The 26,451-nt window shown below is 40.5% G+C and overlaps 1 protein-coding gene across 3 annotated transcripts in view; it reads left to right on the top strand.

The window, feature by feature from the left end:
* The window catches only part of ARHGEF17 (Rho guanine nucleotide exchange factor 17), a 150,873-nt gene that overhangs the window by 112,481 nt on the left and 11,941 nt on the right, over window positions 1-26,451 (top strand). For 2 of the 3 annotated variants that reach the window (XM_036746075.1, XM_036746077.1), the window contains 10 exons: window positions 1,386-1,502; window positions 3,964-4,056; window positions 5,894-6,070; window positions 8,373-8,423; window positions 10,729-10,838; window positions 11,848-11,933; window positions 20,804-20,922; window positions 21,671-21,884; window positions 22,867-22,940; window positions 26,097-26,320. In XM_036746075.1, the coding sequence (XP_036601970.1) occupies window positions 1,386-1,502; window positions 3,964-4,056; window positions 5,894-6,070; window positions 8,373-8,423; window positions 10,729-10,838; window positions 11,848-11,933; window positions 20,804-20,922; window positions 21,671-21,884; window positions 22,867-22,940; window positions 26,097-26,320 (1,265 nt within the window). The remainder of the gene's footprint in view (window positions 1-1,385; window positions 1,503-3,963; window positions 4,057-5,893; window positions 6,071-8,372; window positions 8,424-10,728; window positions 10,839-11,847; window positions 11,934-20,803; window positions 20,923-21,670; window positions 21,885-22,866; window positions 22,941-26,096; window positions 26,321-26,451) is intronic. The other variant, XM_036746076.1, reaches the window with a different exon arrangement.

Here is a 26,451-nt window from a genome sequence, read left to right as displayed (position 1 = left end):
CTTGGACACTCACCTTCAGGGCCAGGGATTAACGCCCCCCCCCCCCCACACACACACACTGACCTTTAGGCCCAGGCACTGACCCCCCCCCCCGAATCTGGACATTGACCTCCAGGTACAGACACTGACCCCTTTACCCAGACACTGACCTCTAGGCCTAGGCATTGACTCTCCCCACACACACTAGGAGACTGACCTTCAGGCACAGACAATGACCCCCCCACCTGGATATTGACCTCCAGGCACAGACACTGACCCCTTTGCCCAATCATGAACTCAGATCCAGACCATCACACTGCTTTCTCTACCTCTTTCACACGGCACCAACCGAGACACCGAGCTTTCCTATCCCAGATGCTGACACTGCCTAGATACTGATACCCCAACCTAGATATTGATCTCCAGACTCAGAGATTGACACTGACCCGGACCTGGAAACTGACCCGAATATTGCTCCTCTAATCCAACTGAGCCTATCCCAGAATCAGACACTGATATCGCTATCTCTCCTGCCCCCGAGCCAGCCCTTAACCTTGGCCTATCTAGGGGTAAGATTCAGTACAACACTCCCAGAGTCTCCTGAGCCCAGAGAGCTTGATAGAGTTCCAGGATCCTCTGTCTTGGGAGCAGATGGGCTCTTCTTACTTTCTCAGAGGTCTTTCTTTGCTGTCACCTTATCTGAATGCCATCCCTGGGAGTGAGGCTGAATTAGGATTATTTATCCTATTTGACCCAATGCGACACAGTGGCAGATCCAGGACCAAGAAATCAGTCTCCTCATATCTAGTCGGAGGCTGTTAACCAGAAGACCCCTGATTCATTCATTAGACCAGATGACTCATTTAATCCCTATCCCCAAGCAGCACACAGCCTCCCTGAGAAGACCTGGCTCTTACACACACACACACACACACACACACACACACACACACACACACACACACACACATGCCTGCATGCTCATTAGCATACAGCCACACCCTGCATGGTGTATATGGGACATCCAGAGGACCCAACAGTAGAGTGTAGCTTCGGGCTGACCACAAGGCAACTGAGACTCAGTGTGATGTGGTTGAAAGCACTCAGGACGTGAAAGCAGAAGCTCTGCCTCTGATCCTTGCTACATGTGTGACCTTGGGCTAGTCCTTTCCCTTTTCCAAGTCTCAGTTTCATCCTCTATAAAAGGATTGGATTTGGAGGATCTCTAAGGCCCTCCCAGGTCTAAATCCTATAGTCCAATGATTATTATTATGTACTGAGGTGACGCAGGTTAGTATGGGCCATAGACCAGGCAGGCAGAGCTCAGTGGATGGGCTGACTTGGATAATAATCCCTAATACCACCCCCTTCCCCATATCCATCCACCTACCTCTTCTCTATTTCAGTTCTCCAAAGACATCCTGGTGAACATCTACTCAGCCTACATTGATAACTTCCTCAATGCCAAAGATGCCGTGAGAATTGCCAAGGAGGCCCGGCCTGCCTTCCTCAAATTCCTGGAGGTACGGGGTCCAGAGGCACACAGGGAGGATGGGGCACATAGGAATGACCCTCTAAGCTTGAGGACGGAGGGAGCCTCCATGAACAGAACATTGGGATGAGGAAGTAGAGTTTGGGGCCACAATCCACCCTCCTTATCCACCCCCAATGGGGTCATTTTGGTCACCTTAAGGGTCCCCCATCCCAATAGACTGGGGTCTCCATAAGGACTGGGATATTGTCTTATGTAGCAATGTACATGTGGTGTGCCCTTGGTCAATGTTTGTTGGATTGATTTAGAATTAACTTGAATTAAATTGAATTTCATGTAAGAAAAGGAACTGTTTTCGTAAACTTTGAGACTTCCAACCTAGAAGGGATTCTAGCCTGGGCTTTGGGCCGTTACTGAATTTTGTCAACCTTCAAGGCTCCAATTCCTTTCTAAGGCAAAGTTTCTAAACTACAAACTGGTTTTTAAAAATATTTTGATAATCAACACAATATTAATTAATCATTAATATTTTGATAATTAACAAAATAATTGTTTCCTTTGCCATCCTAAGAACTTTATCTTATGCATTTAAAAACATTACTCTGAGAGAGTCCCAAGGCTTTACAAGAAATTATAAACCCCTGTTATATAGAGGAAATCCTGAGGACCTTTGCCTTCAGGCCAAGAACTGTCACCTTTCAGTCCCCTCTAAACTTCTCTGGCCCTACCTCAAGTCTCTGCTTCCCGAACCTACCCTGCTTTTGAATCTGTTTGGCTTCCTGGGCTCAGAAACTGGTGTCCACTGCTCCCGTCCCTAATCACCTTCCTGCCCCTGCCACCATCACTGGGCACCCATGTCTGGCATCCACATCACTTCTGTTCACAACCTTTGCCACCCCATACTCCAAACCCCAAGAGTGTGTTTTCTATGACTAATAACACACCAGGAGAATGATACTAGATGTGCAGTTGTAAAGAAAAGTCAAGGCCAGACACATATGGGTCCCCTCATGACTCAGATAAAAATGGCATCTTTCTTCCCCAGACACCATTTCCCACTCTAGCATACCTGCCCTCATCTGGGAGTTGCCCACCTGGTTGCACTGGTCCAAGCTCATTGGCCCATTCTACAATCCTAGGCTCCCTTTCAGCCAATCAGAAAGATTCTGAGTACCTGGCCTGGCTGTAGGGTGTTTGCCCATATTCCTATATAAAGATGCCCTCTCTTCCCCAGTCAAAAAGAAATAAGGGCATAGAAATGGGTACAGGAGTTCTGCCTCCCAAAAATCAGGCTAATTATTTCATCAGGATCCCCTTTGCTTACATTTCTTCGTCTTTGGTCAGAGGGACAACAGTGTTCAGTAACCCAATGGATGAGTTTCTTAAAGAACTGGAATATTAATGGACTTTGTGTCAATTAAAATGATTGTTTTCTGTGCTTGGAGCCAGAGCTGGGCCCTGAACACCATAGAGCCCTCATGGTGTATCAGACCTTCAATTCACTTCACTTCATTTTAATTCAGCAAGCACTGATTAAGCCCCTACTCTATGCAAGGGAATATGAGGACAAAAAAAGAATCAGTCCCTGTTCTCAAGGAATTTACACTCTACTGGGGAGAAATAAGATGAACACAGTTAATTATAAACAAAATGCATAAAAAATGAATACAACAAAGTAGTTCAGCCAAGTGAAAAGAACCTCTCCCCCCCCACCTTTCTCCCTTCATCTCTCCCTCCTCCCCCTCCTCCTGTCCCCCTCCTCCTTTCCCTTGTCCCCTTCCTCTTCCCTTGTCCCACTTCCTCCTCTCCTCTCCCACCTCCCTTCTCCTCTCTCTCCCCTGTCCCTCCTCTTCCTCTCCTTCCCCTCTCCTCCTTCCTCTTCCTCTTTCTTTTTCCTTCCCCTTCCCTCTTCTCTCTATGCACATACACTGATTGGTTAGCCTTGAAAAATACCCCCTTACTGGATGAGAGGAGGCTTCTAAGGACAGGGAGTGGGAAGATGGGTCTTCCTTTTTCTCCTCTGTTTCTGTCTTTCTCTGTCTCTCTCTGTTTCTGTATCTCTCTCCCTGTCTGTCTCTCTCACTCTTACATGTTCTCACACAAGCTCTGTCCCTGTCTCTCTGTCTCTCTGTCTCTGTGTCTCTCTCTCTCACTCTCTGTCTCTCTCTGTCTCTCTCTCTGTCCCTGTCTCTGTCTCTATCTCTGTCTCTCACTCTTACATGCTTTCACACAATCTCTGTCCCTGTCTCTCTGTCTCTGTCTCTGTCTGTCTCTCTCCCTCATTCCTCCTCTCTCTCTCCATCTCTGGGTGTCTCTGTCTTTGTACTTGTCTCTGTGTTTCTATTCCTCTGCCTATAACTCTCTCTTCGTGGTCTCTGTTCTGTCTCTCTCTCAGGGTTGAGCCTGGGATAGGGTGGGGGGATCCTCTGCTTGGTTGGGGATAGAAGCTCCGAGGCCCCTCCATCCCACCCTCACCCATACATATGTTGCAGCAAAGCATGCGGGAGAACAAGGAGAAACAGGCCCTGTCTGACCTCATGATCAAACCGGTGCAGAGGATCCCCCGTTATGAGCTGCTCGTAAAGGTGACTTGGGAGCTGGCTGGCTGGGGTAGGGTGGGCGGGAAGGAGGATCCCTGAGGAGAAACCCAACCTTGCCGTAACGATCTGTTAGGGTCCCTCAGCATGCTCTGTGCCCACCAGTAAAGGGGGCAGAGCAGAGGACTATTCCTTAGTCCATTTAGTTCTCCAAATGCCCATCTCCCCGGTTTAGGGCCACCAAATAGATGCCTAGGACTGAACCTGAGAGAGAACTTAGAGACCAATTTGTCCATTTTACAGATGAAGAAACTGAGACCCAGAAAGGGAGAGGAGCTTGCTAAGGGTCACATGGGCTTGTTGTTGTTTTTGTCCTTCATTCTCAAAGAGGACCATGATATTGGGAAGGTGATGCCATGACTTGCAAGTGAATTGGATTTAAGTGAGGGAGGGCTGTGCAAAGTCACCAGTCTTACTTTCACCTCCAGAGCCATCTGGGTCCAGTGGCCAGATATAGCTCTGGAGAAGAGATGGTCCAAGATGCAGTGGGAGACCTTGGCCTTTTTAAGCTAAGGTCTTTCTCAGGTCTCAGTTGGTCTGAGGCAACACCTTTCAGTGATTTAAGGCTAGGTAAGAAATGAGACAAAGAATGGCCTAGTTTGCCTACTGAGAAGAATCAGTCTGGGAGGGGAAGAGCAGAACCAGGATTCCTAAACTATTCTGTTGGTCTACAGAGAGCTCAAGTCTTCTGCCTACAATCCTCTGTGCCTCCAGAAAATGCTTATTACTTCTACCCCTCCTTCACTGGGACCCTCATGAGAAGCTGGTCTCCTTGGGGGAGTTTACAAGAAGGAGTTATTTCTGAACTGTGCTCATAGTTATAGGCCTTTGGAAAGAGCTTAGGAATTGAAGAGAAAATGTACTTCCTTCATTTTCTTGGAAAGATGGGGGAATATGGGTGTGGGGTGTTGCAGATGCTATCAGACATGGTTGCTTAATTATTTTTCTATGTTGCAAAGAAAGGCACACCACGGAGGGCTGGGCATATCTGGAAATGACAATGACATAATAACTGAAGTCAGCAACAAGACTTTATTAAAAATTAAAAATAGAGGAAAGAAAATGAAATCACTTAGAAAAAAAAAGCTGTTTATGGTCCCCTGGGTGGTTCCCAAATTCACTGCAATGTCTTGACCATCCCGACCAGTGTCTTTCCAACCGAACTCTATCTTGGACCCCAGGAAGAACGCTAAACTTGGCATCAGGAGACTAGAGTCAGACTTTCCTTGTCTGTAATGGTTCACTTATCTACAGCCCTTGAAGTTTTATAACTCTATGAGGCAGGTAATACAGGAATTATTATCCCCATTTTCCAGAGAAAGAAACTGAGACTCAGAGAGAAGTATTTTACCAGGGGCTACCTAGCCACTAAGTAGGTGATCTAGTCAGGACTAAAACCCCAAGCTCTTTCCATCACCCCATACTACCTCTTATCTTAGTGAATACTAACTACCCAAGGTACCACCTACCCCAGCTCCAGCAGGTACTGAACATGTGGGTCTGTGCCTGTAAGAGAATCATAGAATCATAAGATTTAGAGCTGGGAGGGGCCGTAAAGAACTAATCCAATGCACCCATTTTATAAACAAATAGACTAAGGTTGAGAGATCAAGTGACTTGCCTCAGGTCACATAGGTATAAATAGCTGGGGTGGAACAGTCATTGTCCGTAGGCCTGCGCTGAGTTGGGGAAAGTCCTTTCTGGTGTCTACACTTAGGCCCTCCTGTTGCCCTGGTAATTCTGAACATGGGAAGGAGGGGCCCTTTGGAGGATGTGTCTTCTCCCCCAAGTTGAAGCCATCTGTATCTCCTGTTCCCCTACCAAGGACCTCCTGAAACACACACCCGAGGACCACCCGGACCGGCCGTTCCTGATCGATGCCCATCGGAACATCAAGCAAGTGGCTGAGAAAATTAACAAGGGGATGAAGAATGCAGAAGAGGTGGAAAGGCATGCCCGAGTACTGCTCGAGATCGAAGCCCACATCGAGGGCATGGAAGATGTATGGGGGAGCTGGGGGATGGGAGGAAGTGGGGATGAGGGCAGGAAGAACTCTGGGGGAGGGGGTGGGCAGGCCCAGCCCTCATCATGTTACCCAGGAACATGGGGATCTATTGGTATGGGCCCTGGAGGGGGATGAGCCCATCCAGAAAAAAGAATGCATTAGATGAAACCCCTCACCCCAGAAGGTTCTCTCAACCTTTTATCTATTCCACAAGCATTTACTCAATACCTACCCTGGGTTCAGTACTGGAGGAATCACAAATTAAATAAAACACAATCCCTGCCCTCAGGACTCTTTCAAATTCACCAGAGGGGATAGAGTATATCAACAGATTATAATATAACACATTATATAATATAATACATACGATAATATAGTATATCGTAAGATTATAATATAAACAAGATTAATTTACACAGTCCAAGTTAGGTTATGGTACAGATCCATGACTTCTCATCTTGTGCAATCCTTGAATGAATGAGTGAATGAACAAATGAATGACAAAGTATTTATTAAGTGTTTATTATATATAAAGAGTTGCACTAAGCCCTGGGCTTACAGCTAGGGCTTGATAAGTGAAAATAATGAATCTCAGCATGTGTTTGCATATATCTGAATTTGCACTATTCAAAGTTATAATTGGATAAAATTGGTTCCATCCTAATAGAAGTATATAGTGCAAATTTGAATAATGAGACCATGGAGAAACTATTCACATTAATCAGTACTTAGTTATACAAATAGAAAAGACAGTCCTTGTTCTCCAGGAGTTTCCCTTCCTACAGGGAAGACAACATATATAGGAGGTTTCAGCTCCAAGTTTTAGCTCCAAAGAGCCCTTGGTCCTTTCCACATGCAATAGTGTGTATTCCAGTACAAAAGTATATACTGGCAAAGCAGATGGTAATGCCTCATAAATGCCATTTTCAGTGATAAAATCATAGCCATTTTTGACAACACCAAGGACCTTGGTGGCCAGAACTTTCTTTCCTGTTTCACCTGTTCTGATGGCTGACAGTTCTCATCTCTGAAAATGCTGCTTCTGTGGACTATTCACTAAAAAATAGACCACGAGGGAGACTGCCCAAGGTGCCAGAATCCATCTTCTCAGGCTCTGATGCTTCATGGGTGCCATTATCCCTCACCCGTGGCACAGGGGCAGCGCAGCTCTGTTTCTGATCACATACCTCCTGGGTCCCATCTTTTATGCTGGCCCTTCTGGCATGAGGAGGGACCTGAGGGCAAATCTGGCCTTAGACATTTACTAGCTGTGTGACCCTGGGCAAGTCACTTAACCCTGTTTGCCTTAGTTTCCTCATCTGTAAAAAAAAAAAATGAGCTGGAGAAGGAAATGGCCAACCCCTCCAATATCTTTGCCAAGAAAACCGCAGTCGGACACAACTGAACAACAACAAAATTCCTTTGTGCAAATTTGCATTGGAAGCACTTGGCAGCCTTACTCACGCCCACCTCATTTTTACCCACTGACCTCTGCAGCTCATGTTGCAACAACAACATCAAAAATCATCCAAGCTAGATGGCAATAAAATAATTTAATTAATGATCTTCCATCAACTAGCTGCCACCTGTGTCTAGGGCCTGCCACGCGGTAGCACATGATAAATCCTAGGGGATGAATTGACTGCAGAGCACTGTGTTAGGACAAAGGGAGATACACAGTTTAGCTAACACACAGTCCCTGCCCTCTTAGAGCTTACTGTCCAATAGGGGCAAAAACAGAAACCCAGAAAACTGGAATCTTACAAGAAAAAATGCACCACTCACCCAGCAGGGAGATCAGGGAAGTCTTCCTGGAGGAAAAGGCATTTGACTTGAGCTTTAAAGGCTGGATAAGAGCTCAGTGATGAAGGAGATGGAGGGCATTCTAGGCAATCTTCCAGCTTGCCTAGAGCCTGGAGAGTACCAAGATGAGATAAGCCTGGAAAGACAGGGGCAGCATCAAGGTGTGGAGAGGTTTGAATCCCAGGAACAAAAGCCTGAACTTTACTCTGGAGGCAGTAGGTAGCCACAGACAGGTTTTGAGCAGAAGGGGGTAAGCAGACCTATGCAGAAAGAATGAAAGGGCTTCCTGGAGAGTCACACTGCTTCACAGTTCTGGGATATGGAGGGTGGGATGATGGGGCCATCCAGAAACCCTACGGGCAAGGAGCCCAGGGCTTCTGTCCTGTCCTAGAAGCAAAAGGATGGAGAGAAGCTCCCACCTGCCTCCTTAAGGTCACCCGAGGCTGGTTGACTCTAACATTGGGCACCTCTGACCCCTGTCTCTTTCTACCTACAGCTCCAAGCTCCACTGCGGAGGTTCCTGAGGCAGGAAATGGTAGTAGAGGTGGTAAGATCCAGCTTAACTTCCCTCCCTCAAGCTTTCCTACTTTCCATTCATCCTGTCCTATCCTACCAAGGGGAGAAGGATTAGTCCTTATCACACACACACACACACACACATACATACACTCACACACACACACATGCCCTGATCCCCAGCCGCTCCTTATTGAAGCAAAGCCTGTCTCCAGACATGTCATCAGTCCTGGATCCCACCGTCCCCCTCAACCTTTCCTATTCTCCTTCCTGCCTGTCTCTGTGCCTTGGGTTCCACCATTAGAGTTGGATTCCTCTGAAGACTTTGGAGTATTTAAAGTACTTATTAAAATATAGATATCCTTGGAAATGGAGACATTATCATCTATTGTTGATTCAATTCAACAAACTTTTTACTGTGCACAATGTTTTCCTGGCTCTGCTCATTTCACTTTGCATCAGTTCATGTAAGTCTTTCCAGGATTTTCTGAAATCTGCCTGTTCATCTTTTCTTATTGCACAAGAGCATCCCATTACATTCATATGCCACAGCTTGTTCAGCCATTCCCCAATTGATGGGCATCCCCTCAATTTCCAATATTTTGCCACCATGAAAAGGGCTGCTATAAATATTTTTGCATATGTAGGTCCTTTTCCCTTTTTTATGATGTCTTTGGGTCACCAGACTTTTTAAAAGCACCTTCTGCAGGCCAGTTCTTAAGATCAATGCCTGGAGAGATATAAAGATGAAAGAATTAAATAGCCGCTTGCCCTCTTAAGATCTTAGAGTATCATAGCACATTAACAATCATTCATTAAATGACTAGTATGTGCCCAGCTCTGCGCTAGGTACGGTGAGGGAGATAAGAGGTAAAGATGCCTGGGACTTCAGCTCCTTCCCTTGTCTGAGTCCAGGTTTTTCCTCTCTGTAAAATCGTTTCTTCCAACTGTGACACTGGGACAGTGAAGCAGTCTAGGAAAAGTAGGGTATTCAGGCTAGAGGAGAGAAGAAAAGAGAAGGCCAAGGAGGGGGTGAGTGTGGATGAAATAACTGCTCTATAATAGAGAAGCAATGTGGCCTAGAGGATAGAGAACTAGATCTGGAGTCAGGAAGAACCGAGTTCAAATTCTGTAGCTGTGTGATCCTGGTCAAGTCACTTAACCTCTGTTTGCCTCAGTTTCCTTTTCTATAAAATAGGGATGGTAATAGTACCTCCCAGCATGGTTGTAAACTTTAAAGGAATTTGGAAATGGGAGTTGTTATTGTTAATAATTGCACTGATATCATGCTTTAATGTTTGTAAAATGCTCTCATTTGAGTCTCACGACAATCCTAAGAGGTAAAATAGGTTCTATGTTAACTTTACAGACGAGGAAATTGAATCAGACAGAAGTTAAATGTGTTGCCCAGGGTCACATACCCAGTAAGTGTCTGAGGCTGGATTTGAACTCAGGTCTTCCTGACTCTGGGCCCAGCACTCTGTCCACTGGGCCACCTAGCTGCCTCTAGTTAATTCTTAAAATCTGTAGGATTCTTGTGGGGCCAGAGGGAGCACACTTGCTCTGTGTGGCCCCAAAGGGAAGAATCAGTAGTCATGTGGAGAAGTCAGATGGAGGTAGACTTGGGCTCAGTAGAAAGGAGAACCAGCTGGTTTTAAGGTCTCTTTCCACTCCGAATGCTAGAACTTTCTAACACTCAGGACTGTCCCATAATGCAACAGAGAGGGAGGGCACTCCCTGTCACAATGTTATTCAGGTGGGGGCTGGATGAGGGCCAGTCAAGGAGGCTGTAATAAAGGTGCCTAATCCGTGTTGGGGGGAAGTATAGTTAGATGCCCTGTGAGGTGCCTGAGAATCAATAAGGCTAATAACATAGGCATAAAATGGGCCCGAAATCTCTTTCCTATGCATTATCCACCCACAGACTTTCAGGGCCAAAAGGGCCCTTAGAGATATCCATCCCAACCTCTCCATTTTTATAGTTGAGGAATAGAGGGGGGAGGTGATGTCCAAGGTTACACAGCTGGTTAGTGATGGAGAGACCCAAAGCCAGGGCCCCTGACTCCCAATCCAGTGTTCTTTGCTCTCCCTAATGCTGCTCCTTTGCCCTTCCCAGCCAGCAAGGGAGGGAGGGAGGCAGGGGTTATCACAGGGCAGGGTGCTGAAACCCAGAGAGGGGAAGGGGCTTGCTTGAGATCACAGCACAAGATGGCAGCAGAGCTGAGACTAGATTCCCAATCTGTTGCCCTCTACGCTGGAGCCCTTCCCACTACACTGTCTGTCCTGCTTCCTCTCCCTTAGTACCCCTGCCTGAGTTCTCTCTCCCTCTTCTGCAGAAGGCAGTTGGTGGCAAGAAGGACAGATCCCTCTTCCTCTTCAGTGACCTCCTGGTCTGCACCACCCTGAAGCGGAAATCTGGTTCCCTGCGGAGAAGTTCAATGAGTCTGTGAGTGATGGGCTGATCGGGGAGCCCTGGGGCAGGGGCAGGGCTCCACCAGCCCAGGCCTGAGCGCTCAAACCAGGGACACCCCCTGCCCCACCCCATCTATCCTATTCTCTCTACTTTCTTCCCCTGTGGTCTGGGATTCTAAGGGTTATTCATTCATTTCTTCAACAAATATTTACTGAATACATTAGCCCTACTTTCAAGAATACCATAACCCAAGGGTTCTTAACTATTGAGGTGCAGGAACCAAGGGGTACAGTGATAGATTTCAGGGAGTGTGTGAACTTGATTGAAAAAAAAATACATCTTTATTTTCCACTAACCTATGACTAAAGTAGCATTTCTTTAAATTATTTTAAAACATGATTCTAAGAGGTGTCTCAAGGCTTCACCAGATAGATGCACAAAAAAGGTTCAGAACCTCTGTTCAGAGGGAAGGACAAGCACCTTCGGCCTATAGTGTGGAAGAGAGGAGAGCCTTAGGCCAAGAGCTGTGAGCAAGGGGAAGAGGGAGAGACCACTTTCGTGAGAGCGGCTAGGGAATTCGGCTTCATGGAAGGGATGGCATTGAAAGCAGAGAGGGCTTCAATCTTTAGATACCTAGGAGGGAGCCCATTCCAGCACCCCATTTCTGTGGCTAAATGGGTGCCCCCTGGGGGTTCAGACTATCTTCTAGTTTCTGTTGGCCTAATTCCCTTTCCAACTTCTGTGTCTCCTGGGGGAATGATGGAGAGTGATCTGACCCCGAGAGTCAGGACATCAGTTTTCTAGCCCCGGTTCTGCCACAGACCCTCTGTGTGATTTAGGGAAAGTCCTGATTTCTTTCTGGGTCTTATTTTTCCCATCTGTAAAAGAAGAGATCATTTCAAAGGTCCCTTACAGCTCTAACATACTCTGTATTCTAATGCCCTTTCCAGCTCTGCCCTTCTCTGAGTGCGGTCTGAACTGAGGCTGGAAACTCTGTCCCTCTGGCCCCATCCCTCGCTCAGACCTTCCCCTCTCTCTGCAGCTATACGGCCGCCAGCGTCATTGACATAGCCAGCAAATACAAGCTACTGTGGAAACTGCCCCTGGAGGATGCAGACATCATCAAAGGTATAGCCAGGCTCCCAATGAGAGTCCATGGATACTGTGGTCAGAGGGGGAGGCACAGCCTCCCTTGGGGAGCCCCACAGGCTCCTGGGAAAGGCGTAGCTACTAAAAGTACCATGTAGAGTAACCCATTCAGCAGACACTTGTACAGTGACTCTATCAGTGAGAAAAGCTGTATGCAGAGACTAGTGTAGCTACTGGCATTTGTGATTGGGTTCTCCCGGTGACCCTCCTATCCGGAAAGCTAGAGGAACCTTTCCTACACTGAGAATGTTTGTGCTAGATAACTTCTGGGGTCTCCTCCAGCTCCGAGATTCTAGGAGTCTATATTTCTAGGTCTCCAATCTGAATTCTTTGTTCCTAAGATTCTACATTCTAGGGAGTGGAGTGGATAAAGTGCTGGGCGTGGAGTCAGGAAGACCTGAGTTCAAATATGACTTCTTACTTATCATCTATGTGACCCTGGCCAAGTCACTTCACCTCTCTTTGCCTCAGTTTCCTCATCTATAAAATGGAGAGGTTGTTGTGAGACTATAATGAGAAACTATGTGCAAACTTTAAAGCACTAATATGTTATTCTTAATTGTATATTTGTAAATTGTGTTTCTAAATTGTCTATTTCTAAAATTATTCATTTTAAGATTCAAATTTAAAACATCTAAGATTCTAACTTTCATACTTCTAAATAGGGGTGTGCTGGAGCCAACTCCTGAATGCCTATTTGTAAATGTTCATTCAGTGAGAGCCTTTACACCTTGGGAATCAGCAAATACTACAAATGAGGGCTTGATTTATACTTGTTACCTTCTAAGATAGGTTATATTCCTCTGAGATTCTACCTTCTAAGATTCTAAATTGAATACTTCTATGATGATAAATTGTCTATTCTAATATTCCATATTATAGGATTCATCATTCTAAGATTTTAAATTAAATCCTAAGATTCTAAATTCTATCTAAATTCTGCATTCTAAGATTCAGATTTTGTTGATTATCTCCACTGGAGAACGTGTTAATAATGCAGATCAAGCTTAAAAGTGAGCCTTGCACAATTCCCACCCCACCCCCAGCCTATTATTAGACATTTACCAGGATACCACTGCTTCTAAGATTCTAAGTTGTATAGTTCCAAGATTCAGCATTCCATGATTCTAAATTGTTTCCATGTAAGATTCTGGAGCCTAAGATTCTAAATTGTATTACTTCCAACAGAGTTCTAAGAGATCAACAAATTAAAGTTGAATATTTCTAAGATGTTTCATTCTAAGATTCTAAATCGTGTAATTCTAAGAGTCTACATTTTAAGATTCTGAGTTTAATATTTCTAAGAGTCTACATTCTAAGATTCTAAGTTTTATATTTCAATATTCTAAATTATACAGTTCAAAGATTCTAAATTCCAGGATTTCAAACTGCATGCTTCTATCATTTTGCATTCTAAGATTCTAATCTGAATATTTTGATCCTGCATTCCAATATTTTAAATTGGATATTTCTGAGATTCTAAATTGTGTATATCTCAGATTCTACATTCTAAGAAGCTAAAATTTATACTTCTAAAATTCTATATTCTAAGATTCTAAGTTACATATTTATAATATTGTACATTTTAATATTCTATATTTAAGTATTCTAAAATTTACATTTCTCAGATTTTGCTTTTTAGGATTCTAATTTGAATTCTGTAATTCTACCTTCTAAGATTCTAAATTGAATACTTCTAAGATTCTATATTCTAATATTTCAATTTGTTTTATAATAACATGCATTCCAATTGAGTAAATTCTAAGATTCTAAAGTATATATTTCCAATATTTTGCATTTTCAGATTCTAAATTGAATACTAAGGTTCTGCATCCTAGGATCCTAAGTTTCTATATTTTAAGACTATAAATTATATTTTTCTCACACTCTACATTGTAAGATTCTAAGTTGGTTTCTTCTAAGATTCTAAATGTTTTGCTTCTAAGATTCTTCAGTCTAAGATACTAAATTGAATACTTCTTAGATTCTAAATTGTATACTTCTTATATTCTACATTGTAATATTCTAAATTGTCTACTTCTTAGATTATGTATTCTAAGATTTTAACTTAAATAATTCTTTTTTTAAAAAATTATTTATTTATTTTTAGTTTACAACATTCAGCTCCACAAGCTTTTGAGTTCCAAATTTTCTCCCTTTCCCTCCCCTTTCCCCTCCCAAAGACGGCATGCAATCTGAGTTAGGCTCTACATATACATTCACATCAAACATATTTTCACATTAGTTATGTTGCAAAGAAGAATTATAACCAATGGAATGAACCACGAGAAAGGAGAAACAAAACAAAAAAGAGATAGAGCAAATAGTATGCTTTGATCTGCATTCAGACTCCATAATTCTTTCTCTGGATTTAAATAATTCTAATATTCTAAATTTAATCCCTCAAAGATTCTGCATTCTAAGTTTTTAAACTGAATTTTAAACTTCTTGGATTCTACATACTAAGATTCAAAATTTTATACTTTTAAGATTCTACCTTCTAAAATTCTTCATCATGTCCTTCTAAATTCCTGCATTCTAATATTTTAAATTGAATACTTCTAAGACTGCATTCTAAAATTCTAAATTACTTACTTCTAAGATTCTATGTTCTACAACTCTAAACTGAATCCTTCTAAGATTTTAAATTAAATATTTCAAAGTTTCTACATCATGAGAATCTAAATTATATAATTCTAAGATTCTTAATTGTATGCATCTATATTTTTCCATTCTAAGAATCAGAGGTTGGCAAACTACTGGCAGTCTATTTTTGTACAGCCAGCAAGGCAAGCTAACAATGGTTTTTATATCTCTGAATAAAGTTTTATTGTATTTTAAAGTGTAAAAAGAAACATTTTTAGCTTGCTGACTGTACAAAAACAGGCAGCAGGCCAGAGTTTAACCATCCATGCTCTAAATTGTTTACTTCTAAGGTTTTAAGTTACAAGATTTTAAATTGAATACTTCTAAAATTCTACATTCTAAGATTATAAACTGTATACTTGTTACATTCTAAGATAAGTTACATTTCTCTAAGATTCTGCCTTCTAAGATTCTAAATTGAATATTTCTATGATGATAAATTGTCTATTCTGATAGTCTATATTATAGGGCTCAGCATTCTAAGATTTTAAATTATATCATAAGATTCTAAATTTTATCTGTCTAAATTCTACATTCTAAGATACAAAATATTATACTTCAGAGAGTCTACATTCTAATATTCTCAGTTGAATACTTCTAAGATTGTTATATACTTTTGACCTTAAATTCTAAGATTCTAATACAGCTAAATTGTTGCATTCTAGATTCCAAATTTTTTACTTCTAAGATTCTGCAGTCTAAGATACCAAATTGAATACTTCTATGATACCAAATTTATGGTTCTAAAATTCTACATTCTATGAATTTAAATAATATAGTTTAAAGATTCTGCTTTCTAAGATTATGAATTGTATACTTCTAAATTACTGCATTCTAAGATTCCAAGTTATAGTTCTAAGGTTCTACATTATAAGATTCTAAATTTAATACTTCTAAGATTCTGTATTCTAAGATTTTGAATTGAATACTTCTAAGACTGTAAATTATTTACTTCATTTAATTCTAATTTACTTCATTCAATTACTAAATTCTAAGTTGTATACTTCTTAGAATCTACATGCTAATATTCTAAATTTTATATCATAAGCTTCTATATTCAAAGATTTTGCATTTATATGTGTGATTGTGCATTTTAAGAATCTTAATTGTATACTTCTAAGATTCTCCATCTATGATTCTTACTTGAATACTTCTAAGATTCTGTATTCTATTATTTTAAAATATATCTGACTACATTCTGAGATTCTAAAAATTGTATACTTCTCAGTCTTTACATTTTAATGTTCTAACTTAAATGCTTCTAAGTATTTAATGCAAAGATTCTAAATTGTATAATCTAAAATTCCACATTTGAAGATTCTAAATTGAATACTTCTAAAATTTTGCATTCTAAGATGTGTAATGCAATACTTCTAAGAGTCTAAATTGTGTACTCAACCTATACTTTAAGATTTTAAATTTTATGGTAAGAGGATTCTGCATCCTATGAAATATAATTGCATACTTCCAAGAGTCTATATTCTGTGATTCTGAAGTGGATGCATCTGAGATTTGGCATTATAAGATTTTTACATGAATATTTCTATGATTCTGTATTCTATGACTCTAAATTGTTTACTTCTAAGATTCTATTTCTCATATTCTAAAATGAATACTTATTATGTTGTAAATTGAATGCTTTAAGGAGTCCACATTCTAAGATTCAAAATTGAATACTCCTATGTATGAATCTAAATTGCATAGTTCTAAGATTTTGGCTTCTAAGATTCTTAGAAGTATACAATTGAGACTTTTATAATGCAGAATCATAATAGTGTAATATTTAGAATAATTAAATGTAGATTAGACAATTTAGAATTTAAAAGTTTTAAATATTAGAGTATACAATTAAAAATCATAGAATACAGACTCTAAAGTTCTTCATTTTAAAATTATAAATTTAATACTTCTAAGATTTAAAATTTTATATTTCTAAGATTTTACATTCTCAGTTTCTATGTTCTAAAATTCTATATTGATTTCTAAGAATCTGTATTTGAAAATTCTAAATACTTTACTTCTGAGAAGCTACCTTCTAACAATCTAAATTAAATCCTTCCAAGATTCATAATTGTATCCTTCTAAGATTCAAAATTCTTCTTTCTCTATTTCTAAGTTGTTTACTTCAAAGATTCTTTATTCTACAAGTCTAAATTGAATATTTCTAAGATAAAATACTGTGTACTTCTCAGACCCTACTTTCTAAGATTCTAATTTGTATACTTCTATGAATTTTCATGCAAATGTTTTATATTGTATAAGATTCTACATGTTTAGATCATGAATTTTTTCTGTAATTCTGTATTCTATGAATATTAATTATATACTTCTAAGAGTCTACAATCTAAGATTCTCACTGAAATACTTCTAAGATACTGCATTTTATGAGTCTGGATTTAATACTTTGAAGATTCTGCATTCTGAGATCCTAAGTTGTATACTTTAAGGGGCAGCTAGGTGGCGCAGTCAGTAGAGCACCGGCCCTGGAGTCAGGAGGACCTGAGTTCAAATCCGGCCTCAGACACTTGACACATGTACTAGCTGTGTGACCTTGGGCAAGTCAATTAACCCCAACTGCCCTGCCAAAAAGCAAAAAAAAAAAAAAAAAAAAAGGAAAAAAAAAAGTTGTATACTTTAAGATTCTACATTTTAAGCTTCTAAATTTTAGTTTTATGATGATGCATTTTCTGAATCTTAATTGCATATTTGTAATATTCTGCATTTTGAGATTCTGAATTGCATACTTCCATGATTCTGCATTGTAAGATTCCTAATGGTATACACTAAGGCTCTACATTTTATTATTCTAAATATTATACTATTATGAGTCTACATTATAACATCCTTAATTATATACTTCTGAGTTTCTTCAGTCTAAGATTCTAAATTGAATAGTTCTAAGATTCTTCATTCTACAAATCTAAACTTAATACTTCTAAGATTCTAAATTGTATACTTCTCAGATCCTTCATTCTAAAATTCTAAGTTGTCTACTTCTCTGCTTGCTAAGTAAGGCTACATACTGATTCTGAATTGTATACCTTAAGATTCTACACTTCAAAATTCTAAGTTTCATAATTCTACAATTCTACATTTTAAGAACCTTAATTGTGCACTTCTAAGATTCTGCAGTCTATTCTAAATTGTGTGCATTGAAGATTCTTCATTCCAATATTCTAAATTGCACATTCTAAGATTCTAAATTGTACATTATGAATTTTATTCTTCCATTCTAAATTGTATACTACTCAGATTCTTCTTTCTAAGATTCTTAGTTGAATAATTCTAAGAAAGGTTCTGCATTCTAAAATCCTTAATTGATTAATTCTAAGATTCTGTAGCCTATTATCCTAGATTGTATTTTTCTAAGATTCTGCCATCTCAGAATTTGCATTCTAGGATTCTAATTTTAATACTTCTAAGAATCTACATTCTAAGAGTCTAAATTGTTTACTTTTAAGATTCTGCATTGTAACATTCAAAACTGAATCTTTCCAAATTTATCATTTAATCCTTTTAAGACTATTCATCTTAAAATTCAAAATTCTACTTCTCAGATTTTAAGTTATTTCCTTATAAGATTGTTGATTTTTTACATCTAAATTTTGTACTTTTAATATTCAAAATAGTATACTTCTTAGAGTCTACATTTTAATTTTTGGTTATATACTTCTAAACATTTTCATTCTAAGATTCTACATCCTATTATTCAAATGCTACTTCTTAGATTCTAAATTGTCTGAGAATCTTCATTCCGTGAGTCTAAATTGAGTACTTCTAAGATTTAAAATAGTATTCTTCTTAGATTCTATGTTCTAATTCTTAATTTTTAAGAGTTTTCATCCTAAGACTCTAAATTGAATACTTGTAAGATTCAGCATTCTAAAATTCTAAATGTAGTACATCACAGGTCCTAAATTGTATATTTTTTAAATCCTACTTGCTAAGATTCTAAATTGTACACTTCTTGTCTTCTTTCACACTATGACTAATATGGAAATATGTTTTACATGCTCACACACGTATAACCTATATCAATTTCTTACTGTCTCAGGAAGAAGAGGAATGGAGAGAATTTGGAACTCATAATTTAAAAAAATGAATGTTTAAAATTGTCTCTAAATGTAATTGGGAAAAAATAAAATGTTATTTTAAAAGAACTGTAGTCAAAAAATACATATTTCTAAGATTCTAAATTTTAAGATTCTACATTTTTGTACTTCTAACATTCTTTGTTGAATACTTGTAAGACCCTGAATTCCAAGGTTCTAAATTATATATCTCTATATGCTAGGATTCTAGATTTCATGTTTCTATGATTCTGCTCCCTAAGAATATTAATTGTATATTTCTAAAATTCTACTTGCTCAGATTCTGCATTCTAAGATTCTAAATTGTACAAATCTAAGATTTTTCATTCTAATAGTCTGAAGTGAATACTTTTAAGGTTGCAAGTTGCATTCTTCTTAGACCCCACCTTTAAATGTTTTAAATTGACTATTTCTAAGATTCTTTTTTCTCAGATTCTGCATTCTGATGTTCTAAATTCCATTAGTAAGAAGACTTTTAGGAATCTGTATTCTAGGATTCTAAATCGAATTCTTCTAAGATTCATAATTGAACCCTAAAATTCTACATTTTAAACTTCAAAATTCTGCATTCTCATATTCTAAATTAATTACTTCTAAGATGATTCATTCTATGTGTTCAAGTTGAATACATCTAAGACTCTAAGATGTATATTTCTCAGACCCTATGTTCTAAGACTCATAATTATATACTTCTAAGATTCTGCATTCTATAATTCTTAATCAAATACTTCTCTGATTGTAAATTGAATGCTTATCTGATTCTACATTCTAAGAATCAAACTTGTATACACCTAAGATTTGGCAGTATAAAATTCTTAGTTGAACACATCTAAATTTCTGCATTATGACTCATAATTGTTTATTTCTAAGATTCTGCAATCTAAAATTCTAAGTCGAATATATCTGTGTTTCTAAATTTTATGCTTCTGGCATTTTACATTTTAAGGTTATAAATTTTAGCATTCTGCATTCTAAGAATACTAATTGTATGCTTCTAAATTTCAGTATTTTAAGATTACAAACTTAATACTTTTAAGGTTCTAAATTGTGTATGCTAAAATTTCACATTTTAACATTCCAAATTTTTTATTTCTGATTTTGCATTCTAAGAATCTTAATTTGAGACTTCTAAGATTCTTAATTGAATACTTCTAAGATCATAACTTGAATATTTCTATGGTTCTACATTCTAAAATTCAAAATATATACTTCTAAGATTTTTAATTTAAAATGCTTAGATTTCTGCTTTCTAAGACTGATTTATTTCTTCATTTTACAAGTCTATATTAGATGCATCTGAGATTCTATATTCTAATGTTCTAAATTGAATACTAATATTCTAAATTGAATGCTAACATTTTAAATTGAATGTTTCTGAGTCTAAGTGCTAAAATTCTAAATGGCAGACTGATCCTACATTTTAAGATTCTAAAGTTTCTATTTCTGTTTCTACATTCTAAGACTCTTAATTTTATACTTCTTAGATTCTGCATTCTCTACATCTAAATTGAATACTTCTAAGACTGTAAATTATATACTTCTCAGATTCTACATGCTAAGATTCTAAATTATATACTCCTAAGATTCTATATTTCCAATTCTAAATTTCGTTAGTTTACAATTCTTCATTCAATAAATCTTAGTTGTAAACTTCTAAGATTCTAAATTGAATACTTCTATCAATCTATATTGCATAGTCCTAAGATTCTACCTTCTAAAGTAAAAAATGTATCCTTAGGAGGGTCTATATTCTAACATTATAAATTGTATCTTAATATTCTACCTTGTAAGATTCAAGATTGTATTCTAAGATTTTAAATTCCAAGATTCTAAAGTGTCTTAAAACTCTACATCCTAAGATTCTGTATTGAATATTCTTATGACTTGGCATTCTAGGTTTCTGTTTTCTCTCGTTTTAAGGGTCTGCAATTCTAGAGAAGGCTTCCAGAAAGATGAAAGTTCTGAGCCAGGGTCACACAGAAGGTCACAGACTAGAATGCTATAAGCTCATCTAGCTTGTTGCTCCCCCTTGGGTCTTTGCCCCCTCCCCATTTTATCCTATCTATTACTAATCTTCCTGATATTTTCTGTCCCTCTTTCTCCCTCCCCAAGGAGCATCCCATGCCACCAACCGAGAGAGTGTCCAGAAAGCCATTAGCCACTTGGATGAGGACCTTAACACCCTGGGCCAGATCAGCAAGCTGTCTGAGAGCCTCAGCTTCCCCCATCAGGTGAGACCCTCCCTGGGCACTCCTTAGAGTTCCTTGCCCTAGCTTCTCCCCAAGTCGGAGTCCTGGGCAATAAGTGGTAGAGGACACCAGGCCCCTCACACAGTCTTCCCGGTCTGAGAGTGGAGGTGTAGCCCCTTTGCCCTCAGGGAACCCTCAGAATCAGGGGGTTCCTGCCTCCAAGGAGCTTCAAAATTGAGATGAAGACATGGCTCCTTAGAGAAGCCTGTGATCTGAAATGGGGAATGTGACCTCTGCCTTAGGGACCCCCCAGTCTAAAGGAGTAATGTAACATAGCTCCTGTTTCCAGAGAGCCCCAGGTTTGAAGAGACAGAGAGTCCTCTTGACTTTGGAGAAGTTTGTGATCTGAGGGGAGAGGCATGGACCTTTCCCTAGGGGTACCCCTGCCTTAAAAGGGTGACAGCCCCAGAGTGAGAGAGAATTAAGTAGTAAATCCTGGAGCTTAGAGAGAGGAGGATGGGCTGCAGTAGACAGGACTCTCTCACCACCTCCACCTCCACCCCCTATGAAAAGGAGCTTGATCCCAAAGAATATGGTGAAGGGGGCAGAGGGAGGGAGGAGGACAGAATAGGACAGGCATTGCTTGAAAGTGAGGTGATATGGACTTAGGGGCAGCACTGAAGCTGGCATGGGCAAGGCCTGCACCATAGCAAAGGGCAGGGTCTGGTTGGGGCACCCAAGGCCAGGAGGCCGACCTGGATTGGGAAATGAGGTCTCATGTGCTTTGCAGAGCCTGGATGATGTCATCAAGGAGCTCACAGCTGCTGCCCACCGGGACCTGGCCGAGAAGCAGGCACTGTGCTACACACTCTCCTTTCCACCCAACAAGGTGGAACTGTCAGCCACACGGCCAGAGGGCACAGATACTTTCATCTTCGAATTCCCTCACCCAGATGCCAGAGTTGGTTTTGAGCAGGCCTTCGATGAAGCCAAGCGGAAACTCGGTGAGGGTCCTGGCTCAGCTCTAGTCAAGCTCCAACCCTACCATAGGCTCATCCTATGGAAAGATATGCGGGCCAAGAATAAGAATTGGATAGACATCCTGACTTCATCACTTATTAACTGTGTGACCTTGGGCAAGTTCCTTCCCTTCTCTGGGCCTCAGTTTATAAATTGGTATAAGGAAGGGGTTGGACTAGACTAAGGCCTCTTCTGCCTCCCACACACTGTCCTTAGTACTTCATCCTTCCAACCTTCTGGGATCTTAAATATTTAGAGCTAAAGGGTCTCAGAGATCTAGTCCAGGATTTCAGGGGGTCCGTGAACCTTGGAACTTTTATTATTTTGATAACTGACAACTGCATTTCAATATAATTTGTTTCCATTGTAATCCTGTATAATTTATTTTATACATTTATAAATTTATTTACATTTTATTTTATACATTTATAAATGCTATCCAGCATTTATATAGTGCTTTAAAGGCCGCAAAGCATTTTTACAACTATTATCTCATTTGATCCTCATAACAACCCTACAAGGTAGGTGCTAGTGTTATCCCCATTTTACAGATGAGAAAACTGAAGTAGACGGAGTCCAGGTTTACAACAGCTCTCTCTAGGGCCAAATTTGAACTCAGGTCTTCCTGACTCCAAGCCCAGTAGCCTGCCAACACCTAGCTGCCTAGAAACATCATTCTGAAAAAGTGTCCAGAGGATCACCAGACTGCCAAAGGGCTATAACACAGAAAGGGTGAAGAACCCCAGCCTAGTCTATTGCCTTCATCATCTTCAATGAGGGAGACAGGAAACAAGTATTTATTAAGCACCTACTATGTGCCAGGCACATGTTAAGCACTTTACAAAAATCATCTCATTTGATCACTCCACCTAAGCCATGCTGCCTGCCCTGGATGACACTCACCTCTTCTTACTCCATCCTCTATGCATTTACTCATCTATCTCGATCTCTGATTATTCATTTCAGCCTCAAGCAAAAACTGTCTGGACCCAGAATTCCTGAAAGCCATCCCCATCATGAAAACCCGAAGTGGCATGCAGGTAAGAGTAGAGTGGGGAGGGTGGGGCTCCTCCCAGAGGGATACAGCCTTTGCAGCATCCAAGAACTCCAACTCCCTACTTTTTCCCCCAACTTACCCTCAGGCAGGGAAGATCTCTCATTTCTGAGGCTCTGAACTCCCATCTTCAGGGGTCAGAGGACCTTCCCTTCCACTCTCACCGTCACCCCATGAGCTTCAGCTTCCACCATCTCTTTTTTCTCCTATCCCATAATCAAGGCATCTACCGGTTTAAGAGAGAAGTTCAGGTTCAGGAATAATAAACTAGGTTATGAGTTAATGAATAAAGTGCATTTTAAAAAATCTACTTCATTCAAGCAGTTGATAAACATTTATTAAGTGCCTACTATGTGCCAGGCTGTGTGCTAAGTGCCGGAGATACAAAAAGAAGCAAAAGACAGTCCCCACCCTTGAGGAATTCACAGCCCAATGAGGGAGGCAACAAGCAAAGAAGTACAAACAAGCAACATACAGGAAAAAGAAGAAATAATTAAAAGAAGGAAGGCACGAGAGTCAAGAGAAGTTGGGAAAGGCTTCCTTTAGAAGAGGGGATTTTGGTTGGGACTTGAAGGAAGCCATATTGGAAGGCTCCCAAGTTTACTTGTGTAGAGTTCTCTAACTAAAGTTCATTCATTCATTTCAAAAACATCTATTAAGTGCCTACTGTGGGTTTGGCACTGGAGATACCAAGGTAAAAATGAAATAGCCCCTGCCCTCAAGAAATTTACATTCTAATGGGGAAAAATGATATGAACATGAAAAGAAAACAAAATATTTACAATGTAAATTCAAACTGATTTTGGGGGGGGGTAGAGCACTAGCTACTGGGGGAGTCGGGTTAGGCCTTATGCAGAAGGTGGTGCTTGAGCTTAGCCTGGAAGGGACCTAGGGATTTTCCAAGGTATAGGTGAGGAGAGAAGGCCTTCCAGGAATGGAGAACTCCCTTTGCAAAGACAGAGAGATGAGAGATGGAATGACAAGTAGGCCAGTGGCTAGAACGTAAGATGGGTCAAGAGGGGTAATATGAAATCTATCTGGAATATATAGGCTGGAGTCAGATTATGAAGAGCATTGAATGCTGAGATGAGGAGTTGGCATTTTATCTCAGAGGCAAGAAGAAGCCGCTAGAGCTTGGAACAGGCCCTCAGCCCCACCCTGAATCCTTGCCCCCCAGGGTCCCACACTCAGGCATCCTCCCCAAGTCAATTCTATAAAATCAGCACTTATTAAATGTTTCATTGGTGCAAAGCCCTGCATTCTGTCTACAAAATACTGAGAGGTCTAACACAGACTCTGCTCTTAAGAGCCTTGCAACCTAATGCAGCATCTGGCACAGTCATGATAGGGAAGAGAGGTAGTCAGACTTAGGAAGGTCCCTTAGTCCAGAGGGCATGTGGAATGCCATGATTTAGAACCAGGAAAAAACCCCTGAAGGCCAGATATCTCAGAATTCTAGTGTTAGAAGTGACCGTGGAGCACTGGCCTGAACAAGGACCTACTATGCCAGGTATCTGACAGGTGAGCATCCAGACTCACCCAAATTGATAAGTCATGGCCAGAGCCAGAATTCAAATCCAGATCACAGACCACCCTACTCAGATGGAAGAGGGTACCTGGTCCAACGCGGATCTCTCTGACCAAGAATTCTCTCTACCATATTTCTGACAACTCGTCATCCAGCCTCTATTTGAAGCTGTCTGATGAGAGAGGTCCCCACACTTCCCACCAATCTCCTGAGACAGCCCATTCCACTCTGGGATAGCTCTTATTTTAAGGAATCTTCTCCTTATAACAAACTTAAATCTGCCTTCCTGCTGCTTCCACTCACCATTCCAGTTCCACCCTCTGGGGCCCAGCAGAACCAGTCTGTTACCTGTTCCACAAGGAAGACTTTCAAAGATACAGATACCCCGAGTCTTCTCCTTCTCTAGGCTAAACATTCCAAATTTCTTCACGTGATCCTTATTAGGCATGGTCTCAAGGCTTATCAGCATCCTAGTCATCCTCCTCTGGACACTCATCAGCTTATCAATGTCCTTCCTAAAATGAGGTGCCTGAAACTGAACACAGTAGTGTAGATATGACATGACTAAGGCAGAGGACTGTGGTATTGACACATCCATCGTTTTGGATACTGTCACATCCATTGTTCTGGATACCACTGTTCTGGATAATGCCACATCTGTTGTTCTAGATACTGTACTATTCTTAAAATGGTGTATAATAGCATTAGATTTGGGGCTACCCTATCACTCTCATACTGAGCTTACTGTCCACCAAAACATATAGATCTTTTCGTGCAAAATGTTGTCTAGTCATACCTTGCCCATCTTGGACTTGTAAAATTGACTCTTTGGACCCAAGCATGTGCTCTTTACATTTATTCCTATTAAATTTAATCTCGATTCCTCCTAGCTTCATGTCATCTTCAAATTTGAAAAGCACGACATCTATCCATACTTATTCAAGCTCCCCAACCAATAATTGACCAAAAGTGCAGAGCCAAGCATAGATTATCCAGAGGAGGTCAACCTCCAGGATGTTGAAAGAGCTTAAGATTCTACTATGTGAGGATCAGTTAAAGGAACTGGAGGTGTGTAACCGGGAGAAGAGAAGACTTAGGTGGAAAACAACATGGGGACCACTCAGTAGTCTTGGCTGGGCTTTTATATACCGGGCTGATTCAGCTGAAGCAAAGGGAAGGAGATATCGAAGGAAATGAGATGAGACTGGAGAGAGGGAGATTGGGACCATAAAGGGCATTGAATGCCGGGTTTCCAGTATTTGAAGAGTTGGCACAAGGAATAGACTTGTTCTACTTGGGCCCAGAGAACAGAAATAGAGACAATGTGTAAAAGTTGTAGAAAGACAAATTTCGGCTTGATGTTAGGAACACATTCCTAAGCATAAGAGCTGTCCGAAAGTGAAAGGAATATCTCAGGATGTGTAGCAAGGTCCCCCTCACTGGAGGCCTCCAGGCAGAGGACCGTTTGACAGGAATGGTGTCAAGAGGATTCTCAGGGAGACACAGGTTGGATGACAAGGATATCTGAAGTCCTTTCTTCTCCTGAGTTTCTTTGTTTCTCTGATCCCTGTCCCAGCAGACACTGACTCTGTCTTCTCCTTCCATCTCCTCCAGTTCTCCTGTGCCTCCCCTAGCCATAGTACCTGTGCTGAGAGTGCCCACGAGGTGTGGGTGTGCAACAGCGATGGCTATGTGGGACAGGTCTGCCTGCTGAGCTTGAGAGCCGAGCCCACCGTAGAGGCCTGCATCGCCGTCTGTTCTGCCCGTATCCTCTGCATGGGATCCGTGCCTGGCCTGCAGCCTGGTGGAGGAGGTGGAGCAGGCAACAATAGCTTCAGGTATTGGGGGCCCTTGGCCATGGGAGCATGATGAGGTCAGAGAATGGTGCACACACAAGTCGTTTCCCATCACCTTAGAATGGGAAACCTTCTTAGAGGCAGAATAGGGCTTAGAACCAGGGTTTGGGAAT

This window comes from Trichosurus vulpecula, chromosome 2, assembly GCF_011100635.1.
Source record: "Trichosurus vulpecula isolate mTriVul1 chromosome 2, mTriVul1.pri, whole genome shotgun sequence".
Classification (NCBI taxonomy): Eukaryota; Metazoa; Chordata; class Mammalia; order Diprotodontia; family Phalangeridae; genus Trichosurus; species Trichosurus vulpecula.
The sequence above is the reverse complement of the archived record's forward strand: the minus strand, read 5'-3'. Positions and strand labels throughout refer to the sequence as shown.